At 45.0% G+C, this 9,722-nt stretch overlaps 1 protein-coding gene across 2 annotated transcripts; it reads right to left on the minus strand.

Annotated features, from left to right (window-relative positions):
- Window positions 1–7,006, minus strand: CBLL1 (Cbl proto-oncogene like 1). 2 transcript variants are annotated; one of them, XM_050915288.1, is made up of 6 exons: window positions 6,994–7,006; window positions 4,030–4,197; window positions 3,574–3,671; window positions 3,228–3,311; window positions 2,329–2,402; window positions 1–1,766 (listed from the first exon to the last, which is right to left on the minus strand). In XM_050915288.1, the coding sequence occupies exons 1-6, from the start codon at window positions 7,004–7,006 to the stop codon at window positions 725–727; spliced, it is 1,479 nt and encodes a 492-aa protein (XP_050771245.1). In that variant the 3' UTR covers window positions 1–724. The 2 variants fall into 2 exon arrangements, with proteins under 2 accessions (XP_050771245.1, XP_050771244.1); XM_050915287.1 differs by having other exon boundaries at window positions 3,574–3,674.
- Window positions 7,007–9,722: the final 2,716 nt, after the last annotated feature.

Consider the following 9,722-nt stretch of genomic DNA (forward strand, 5'->3'; position numbering starts at 1 on the left):
ATACATTATTACATGGTTTCATGTCACACCCAAAGTTGTACTTCTGATAAATTTATCTTGCTGCATAAAGAAAAAAAGAAAGAACAAGCTGAAACGCAGTATTCTGCATGTCTGACTTCTAGGGCATGAATTCACCATAGCCTGAATTCGTTATAAGTAATGGTAACTGTCAGTAGGAGAAATATTAAAGTTCCCTTAATATTTCATTACGCTGCCCATTTGGAGAGTATTAGTGCCGAAATGGTGTCCCAGAACTATGTCTGTGTTAACTTCATATAAAAACTCACCACTTTTACAACCATATTTCAATTTAATTATTGTACACAGGTTAACAAAAACGTATCACAAGTGAAACTAAACACTGGATTTGACAAAAACAATATTCAGAATGGTACAACACGTGTTCATTTTCTCCAGGAAATAATATTACAAGTGTTCATCTTAGGACAATTTAGCCACACTAGAGACAGAAGTTCTGTTAAAATGCAACCGTGGTCTACTAAGCCACTTATTTTAGCACTACAGAATATTTGAAGTCAGAGTCCTACGGCCAAGGCTTAAAAATCATTTAAGATTCAAACCCCAAAATGTCTTACGGTCAAAATGACAGTATTTAAAAAAAAAAAAAACCTACAACAAAATAAGCCCAAAACAATTAATTAAAAGGCTGTTGTACATAGTTTTATCCTCTTCATAGCACTCTCTATTCATGTAATTGCTCGTATCATTGGTAATAGGGTCTGTATCTGGCTTGATCAGGGTGGTGTGGTCCAGGAAGTGGGGCCTGAGCAGGAGGCCCTTGCATCCTCGGAGGTGGAGGCGGCCCCCTGGGAGCTGGCCATATCCCTGGACTCATTCCCCCGGGCTGTGTGAAAGGGGGACTAAGAGTTCCTTGATCTTCACTGAACTGTGGCAAAGAGTTAGGATTATAGTGATGGGGAGGGGGCGCATTTACATTTACGGGGGGCCCTCCGTGCTGAGGAGGGGGAGGTCCTGGAGGAGGATGATTCATATATGGTGGCATCTGGGCAATTATATGTCCAGGTGGCGGGGTTATTGGAGGAGGAGCAGAGGTCATTGGTGGTGGAGGAGCTTGGCTATATACCATGTGAGGAGTACCTGCTGCCTGGGGAGGATGCTGCAGCGGATGGCTTATTGGTGGAGGTGGTGGTGGGGGTGGTGCATAATGTTGCTGTGGAGGCATAATATGATGAGGGTGCGATACCACTGGTTGGCCCTGGTATTCAGGATGATGATGAGCAGGTGCGGGGGCTGGTGGAGGTGGTTCTCGAGCACCTGAATTCGAATCATCCTGAATAGGGACAGTTATTAAGTTGCTGTGTTTTCTCGTTGAAATGCGGAAGGTGTCCTGACTGACCGGGCGAGGTGGCGGTGGAGCCATTGACATCTCTGCAGGAGGCGCACGAATGTCTTCGTGTGGCTGGTTATAATGCTCATGTGGCACATGCTGTAAAGGAGGCGGTGGCATCATGATGTGCTGCTTTGGCGGAATGTGGCTCATATGATGTTTCTCAGGTGGCATTATGAAACGCTCAGGAATTTCGGCAGGCGGTGGGGCAATAGGAGGATGCACAGGTTCAATCGGAGGACGAGTAACAGGCTTTCCAGCTCGCATATGACGGTGGTTGATGTGAGCTTGTAAGTCCCTCTGTGACAGGTAAGTTCTCTTGCACCCTTGAACAATGCTACACATGAAGAGAGACCCTCGTACGCACTGCTCGATTCGCTGCACAGGTTCATTACAGCTAAATCAGAAGAGAATATTGGTTTATTGTCATCACAGAGAGCTCAATCTGCAATTTTTTTTTTGTTAAAAGTCAACCAGTTTACCGTAATTACCCAAATTAGAACTGACAATTTTTTCCCCACTGTAGCAATGAAAGAAACATTTCATTGATTTTGAAGTTTATCTAGTTTTTAAGTCTCCAAACACAACTATGAAAGAACATAAAAATTTCATGAGGTGGAAATTTATAAACAGCATCACTCTCTCACACAAATTCCTTCTGCGCATTAAAACTTACCAAGAGGCACTCTCACTAAGTAAATTAAACTGACGTTTATTCCTATTCAAATTAGAGCAATAACAGGTTATCTATCCATATACTTAAACAGCAAAGTAAACACTGATCTCTTACAATCCCAAAATATGGAAAAGGAAACTATAATCAAGTGGTGTAGTAGAGAGTACTCTACTGCCTCTGCCAAATGCACATATATAAGAACCATGTTAATACAGTATCTGGAACAAGATATTTAAGTTACTTTCCTACATTTCCTTTAATAACAAATCTTGAGATAACTCACCCTGGACACATCTTGTCTCCCTTTTTCTCATGTAGTATAGCACAGTCATAGCAGAAAACATGCTTGCAAGGTATCTAAAGACAAAAAATGGCTCTGTTAAGACATCGTATGTAAATATCTATGTCATTTTGCAGAATACAGTTCCTCCCTCCAGCACACAATTTCTAATAATAAAAGTAACTAAGTTACCTATGAGGTGAACAGGCATAGCGGTCATCAGCAGTTTATAGCATCTTTGCCCAGAAGCTTTCTAAAACAGTTTGCGTTGAGTTTGGGGTTTTGGGGGGTAGGTTGGTGTGGGGTTTTTAAGTGTTGGCAAAAACACATAGGCAAAAGTTTAAGTCTTGCAACAATACCAACACTGCATTCACAGAAGCTGCATATGCAATCTAATTAAACTTGTCTTGCTGGCAAGGAAGGAGAGTTTTAAAAGCATTAACTGTCATTAAGTCAGATCCTGAAGCCTGTCACATCACACTTAGAAATCTAAATTAATCTCAGGGATTTTGTTACACTAATTTTAAAGGGACGTAAGAGCAAACAGTGTTTTCTAACTTCACTGCAAGTCTTCAACTGAGATAAAGAGCTTATGTTTAAAGCTAAGTGGTGTAAGGTCAAAACCCACTGACCTTGAAGGCTTTTTTGTTGGTGACGGTGTTCTGACTTTTTTGTTTAACATTTTCAAGCTTACTTTATTAAATCAGGGGGTAAAGTGAAATCAGCCAGACAGATGGAACAAAAACACTTCAGCAGTGAAGGCCACCAGTTCTATCCTGATATTCTTCTGCTGTTTATTCAGAGGCCTGCCGAAATCAGTAACCTCTAGAGACCTCATAGTAAAACCTAATTTTACCTAAAGGGAAACCATGACTGCATCTTCCACTGATAATTTCACTCACCATGCGTCCGTACATTTTGATGGGCAATCCACACTTATCACAGAAATGGACCGGTGTATCATCCTTTTCCCCCAGCAAGTTTATCTGATAGGATACAGAAGGGGGTGGGAAAACAAAACCCAACATCACTAAAGCTTCTCATTTCAATTATCACCAACACACCCATTATTTCTGAATTAGCTGAGAAGGAAGCAAGAACACCACAAACATGAGAAAGCAGAGGATGTATTTTCAGTCAGTCAAAAATAACAGAAGCACTTTTATTTAAGAAGGTATCTACCAGGACTACCTATGGTTTGGTATGATTCACAGACAAAGACTCACGACTTCCCATCCATGACTTTACCTTATAGTCCCAAAAGATGGGTCCAGGGAATCTCCTTTGATTGCCAAACATTTCACCTCCTTTGCATTCGTATCGCTCCTCTTTGTTATAATCAAATTCTTCTGTGGAAAGAAGAAAGAGAAGAAAGACACGAGCCAACCACACCACCTTCCTAACTGACACCCGCTGCTATTAAGAGCATGTGTCATTCTATACTGAAATCATCAAGAAATGCCAGAGCACTTCCAATCTGCTGGGCCCATTCTACAGAAAGGTACAGTCAAAATAGTAATACAGTCTGTTCTGGGAATGCACACCATTTAATCCTTATAGTGCAGCAGTACCCAGAAATTTGAAACTTGTTTTGCACGTGGACAGAACCTTGGACTCTAAGTCTCCGAGACTGAATAAAGTCTTGAACAATGCTGCAGAATCATACACTTCCCTACTACAGGACTAGTATTTGTATTAATTTACCTTCATCACCAGCTTGTGTCTTTGAAGGCATCCTGTTCATATTTCTTGGAGTTCGAGGTGCAGGTTTGCTTTTATTGGTCTGTTTTGAGATAAGCTTTATAGGGATTCTTCTACGAACATCAAGACCGCCCAATGATCCTGAACTATTTGTTCCTTGCAAATCATTGTCTATGAAAGAAAAAAAAGTTTATGTAATTTTTCAGTCATCTAACAGTTTCTAAAGATGCCAAATATTAACAGAAGAGTTTTAAGACAAATAATTTTTAAAGCTTGTTAAGACTCAAACAACACATCAAAGTTTAATCACTAGAAAATAAGTATCTTCACATACAATTTCTTCTAGAAGTCAAGTCACAAATCTGTATCGGGAACAACCGTGACTTTAGGAAATCTAGTTCTAAAAATAAACCTATTTGAAAAAGTTAGCTAGTCTGTCATTTCTCCACAACAGGAAAAAAAAATTTAATTGTATAGCTCCTCTCACAGCATGAATAGTACTGAAGAGTCAATTCTTTGTACAACCTTGACAACACAGAATTTCTTATGAGAAAAGATAACTTTTACAATTTATGTAAATTGTTTATTAAAGTCGGAAGGAAACTAGTTTCTACATTAACTCAGCATCTTGACGTATCAGTTAGAAGTTTAGCATAAAGCATCACAAAAATATCGGTACTTAAGAGGATGTAGTAGTGCCCTTGCTAAACTGAAAATTATTGTTCCCCACTACATACAGAATTCTCTTTAACCAGATTTAAATCTGACTAGTAGGGCAAAGGAAGCGAGAAATAGCCTGACACATGCATCAGCAGATACAGGCTCCAAGAGACAACACAGAGGGGGTACTGCAACAAGCAACACCAATGAAGGGGGTACAACTACCTCAACTTCCAGTGAGTCTACCTTAAACCACTGCATAGCATCCCACTCATACAAAAATAAAGTTATGTCCTTCACGAATCTACCCAGCTCACTTTCATTTTAATTCAAAATGCCATTTTGACATGCGTTTCAAAGCAGGACATGCTCAGCCTCGAAGGGGCGTGCCACAAGCTGTTACAGTGTGAGCCCTGCCATTACACTTGATAGGTCACTGCAGCCCGGAGTGATTGCTGAGGCCCCAAAGGATTACAGCACGGTAGCATATGGACACTGAATTTAGGGCCCCATTAGTGTAACTCTGCACAATGCCTCACAAACTACTGTCCCTCAAAGCCTATAACCACCCCACACAACACAACAAGTAGGAGGAAAAACAAGAAAAAAAAAAAGGAAAAAAGGGATTGCTTGAAGTTATTCAGCAGCTACCACCAAAACCGGGAACTGCGACAAAGTTTCAAATTGGGACTGTGCCCTGACAGTCACTTTACCTCCAAATCAAGAGCCCTCAACTTCCTCTGATAGATCAAACGTATTTATTCCTCTTAGCACTGTGGTTGACACGTTTCACTCTAAAAAGCAATATGTAAAAAGGCAAAAACAATAAAGCCTGTTTTTACTTTTGTTCATTTGTTGCTTTTGCTTATGCTGTCCTGTTGGCTAAACAGATGACCCAGCAAACATACAACTGCGACACCAGGCTTCCCCAGAGACTGCTGGCCTAGAACATCAGAGGTAATAATACTAAAGCTGTCTATTTTCCACTTGTTGGGAAATTCCGTTTTCTACCAGAATACACAAACATGCAACACCATAGACCAGAAAAAGTCTCTGCAGGACCTCAATCCATTTGCAAGTAGGGATAACTAAAACAAATTTTAAAAAACCCCTTGTGTATTATTTAGTCCATTGAACTGCCCATAGGAAACAATTAAGTTCTGACGCTTTTCTTCCACATACCTTTGCAAGCTAGGAGTATTTACATGAGTTAGCTGCTCAACTAATCCAACCTAGCAAGTTTATTAGTCATTCATGTTTCATGGAAGGATAATAAATTGCAGTCTGTGTGAGGATAACTAGCAGGACTAAGTCCAGAAAAAAAGATTAAAAACATACCAAAAATTATTAAGACTACTTAGAGAAGCTCTAATTAGAGGTGATACAGCCTCCTGAATTGTAACCTTCATCAACTTTTCTTAAGTTTTATTTTTGCATTTCAGTTTTTTTAAAAATACATAAATGTAGCTCAAATACTATATCTTATACATATAAATTTATAATGCAATCTTTGCTAAGAAGAAGAAAACAAACAAACCAACCCTAGCAAAAAACCCACGTCCACTCATCTGTTCATTAGACTACACCAGTACACTAACCAGCAAAGTATCAAAGCTACAATACCAAATTCAAGCACGTGAGAAAGTTTCCTCTCCCGAGCACAACTACGGAACCAGACAGCGCGTTATCGGCACCGATCTCGGGAAACGCAGCGGGCAAACGAGCGCCTCACCGCCACCTCCGAAACGCTACAGGCTGCGTCCACCTGCTGCAGGCCGACGGGCTCCGGACACACCGGCCTATTTAGCGCAGGCCGCCCGCCCGCCCGCCCCGAGAGCGCGCAGCCGCCGCCGGCAGCGGCCGCGCCTGACGCTGCGTCACCGCGCTCCGCGGCCCGGGACGGGAAAGGGGCCTCCAGCGGCGGAGCGGCCCCTCCGGCCGGCGGCTGAGCCCCGCTCGGGGCGGGGGCAGGAGCCGAGCGCCGCCGTGCCGGGGGGGGATGGAGGCGGGGCCGCCGCGCGCCGGGCGCGACCGTTGGAGGGCGCACGGCGGCCGGGGGCGGGGGGGAGGGGGGGACGGCGAGCCCGGCGCTGAGGGGAGAGACCAGGCCCCGCCGCGCGGGCCGCGGGGAACCGCGGCGAACCCGGGCCCCGCCGGCGTTACCGGGCGCCGGGCCGCATCCCGCTGCTACCCTGGCACCGCCCCGCACCCGACGGCCCCGCGCGCGGCCTCTCCCCGCCCGGTAGCACGGAGCGGGCCCAGGTGGGGACGGGTATAAATGGGTCTCCCGGCCTCTCCCCTCCTCACCATTGTGGTCCATGATTCGGCGCGGGGCGCTGTGGGAGCGGAAGGGTGCGACCGGAAGCGGAAGTGGCCGGGAGACGGGCGAGGGGGCGTGAAAAAGTGCGCAGCGGGGAAGTGTTCGCGGTACCGCGCTCGCTGCGCCCCTGCGGAGCGGCCGCGCCGCCGCAGGACGGTGAGGGCATGGTGGAGCCCGCGGGGGAGCCCGGCGGAGCGGCGCCGCGCCGCGCCGCAGCGGGACCCTCGCTCCCGACAGGCTCTACGGCGAGGCGGGGGAGGAAGGCACGGCTGTTCCGCAGTGCCTGCCGGGATCGCGGCCGGCGCACCGCTGCCCCCCTGGGGGTGTAGTGCCGCCTGCGCCGCGCCTGCGCGTTGTGGCGAGCGGCGGGAGTCGGGGGGCGCCCGCGAACATGGCGGCGGCGGGCCTGGGCGCCGCCCTGCCGGGAGTCGCGGGGTGACCGGGCCTTCCCAGGCACTGCCCGGCGGCGCGGAGGAGGTGGGGGGGCTCTGTGCGTTCCGGTCAGGCCCTGCGGGCCTCGGCGGCGCTGGCGGGTGTGCTGCGCGTCCCGCTCGGGGCGCGCCCCGGGCTCTGGGGGCTCCTGCCCCGCTGGGAGCCGCTTCCAGCCGCTGTGGGCGGAATTCACCCGCGCTGTCGCCTGGGCGGCTGGGGCGATGCCGGGCTTCGGAAGGCCTTGGAGCGGCAGCAGGGAATAGTAGTTGGAAATAGGAGGCGTGACCGTGTGGCTTCTTGGAGAAGGGTGAAATTAAAAGTGAGAAGGATCTTTCTCTTCAGGAGCCATGACAGCCCTGCCTGCGGGCTTAGTGGGAGGGTGGTTTATATGGTGCAGCTTCCAAGAAATTGGACAAATCTGAAACCACATTGGACTCTCAGCTGCTAATGGTCAGCCTTAAGTTTTACCATGGAAACGGCAGATTCCTGACAATCGGGGCTATAGAAATGTCAATGACTTGATGGAACAGGGGATCTCCAGTGCACCCTAAAGTTTCACAGCAATAGAGCTCACTACCTCAAGAGACAACGTTGTGTAATTTCCATAAACTTAGCAATTTGTAAATCCTATGTAATTCAGTGGGATACTGTCTTTTTAGAGTGCTTCTATAGCACTGAAGAAAGGAAAGGAATATAAATACGATTAAATGATAGGTTAGAGGGTAGAAAGTGGCCTCAAGCAGTCCTTCCACAATCCTAAGGTAGGGGCAACTCTACTCCACGCACTTCAGATTGGTGACTGTCTCACTTAAAGTCTCCAGGATTGGGATCTTGTGTCCCTACAGACAATGTCTCTCATTACCTTTATAGCTTTGACATTTAAAAGCTGCCATTTAAGCCTAATGTTTCTTGCCTTATCCTTGCCTTATCCCCAGAAGGCAGACAGAACAGGTTTTCCCTTTTGTCTTTGTTGTTCCTCAAAAGGCAGACCCAAGGGAAGCGTGACACTCATCCCTGCGTAATATGCTTTATTTCCCCATAATAAGAATTCACAAAGCGAAGAGTTTAAAAAAAAACCAAACATGCAGATGCATGGAGCATGTTTTCAGTATGCACAACTTTATTTTCTAGTTAATTGATACAATTACTTTTAAAATGAAGCTTTTTAAAAGGGTAAAAAACTTAAAATACATCTCCAAATTTAATACCTGACATGCAAACACGGAATAGTAATACTCAAAATGCATACAAAAATAGCACTACTTCATTCTACTGGAAAAACATAAGCACATCTAGTTGCATTACTTATGGATGTTTGAATTAGTAAAAAATTGTAGAGAATTTTAGCTTCATTGCAAAATCCATTATTTTGGTATCCTTCATTTTGATGGATACATAGATAGAAAATTAAGCAGCACATACCTCCTAACCCACCGAGAAAGGTATTTGAATGCCTTCTGCATGTTACCTCTTACTGTTCTGTGTAACTGTAGGCTTTGTGTGAAATGCTGTTTTTCAGGAAAAGTTGAATATTTTGTGCCAGTTAAATTAAGAACAAATATAACCATGCCTTGAAGAAATATGCAGGCCAAGAATAAGTGCATTGCATCATATTTTATCACAATTAATTCCAGCTGAAATGTCATATTTGGAAAGGAAACTGGAAGACTGTTGAATATTTAATTGCTTTTTCTAAATACCTGTATGGACAAGAACTGGAGAAGGTTCAAAAAGTAATGTAAGCCCACATTTCTGTCAAGTAAGAATCTATACTCAAACTTCACAGTGCAGATGTTCTCTTGAGGAAAAAAAAATTCCACTGCTATCATTTTTTATACCATCTTTTCCATAGTATGTGTTCTGCATAAAAATTAACTGAAAGCTCACTTATCAATCCCAGGTAGAATATTTTACTTTTTACATAAAATGTACATCCACTTTAGAAAAGCAATACAGCTTCTGAGAAACGTGTTACTGGCCTTGTCCTTCTGTTACTGGCCTTGTGCACTGGCAACAGCGCCTTATATTCAGGTTAATATAAGCTGGGGCCATGGCCTGATAGGAAAGTTTTGTCAGTAGTGCGGGCAGAAGTGCCAACCTCCTGCGTTAGGCTGGTGAGTGGAAGAGGAGAGGTAGCGCTAAATGCGTGAATTGTCAAATCACAGCTTGAGCCTAAGCATTAGTGTAAATAGAAATTAATACTTCCGTCTGAGGAGGTGCAGATCGGTCTGATTTGCCGCTTAAACGCATGCCTAATTCTCAGCTTGTGGAGATGCCAATCTGA

The sequence above is a fragment of the Gymnogyps californianus genome, chromosome 1, assembly GCF_018139145.2.
Source record: "Gymnogyps californianus isolate 813 chromosome 1, ASM1813914v2, whole genome shotgun sequence".
In the NCBI taxonomy this organism is placed as follows: Eukaryota; Metazoa; Chordata; class Aves; order Accipitriformes; family Cathartidae; genus Gymnogyps; species Gymnogyps californianus.

Excerpts from the sequence above, each read along its gene's own strand:
- CBLL1 (XM_050915287.1), bottom strand. Across the intron at positions 3,675-4,029 it reads GACACAAGCTGGTGATGAAG|AAGAATTTGATTATAACAAA; the intron begins GTAAATTAATAC and ends TTCTTTCCACAG. Across the intron at positions 3,312-3,573 it reads CCATCTTTTGGGACTATAAG|ATAAACTTGCTGGGGGAAAA; the intron begins GTAAAGTCATGG and ends GTATCCTATCAG.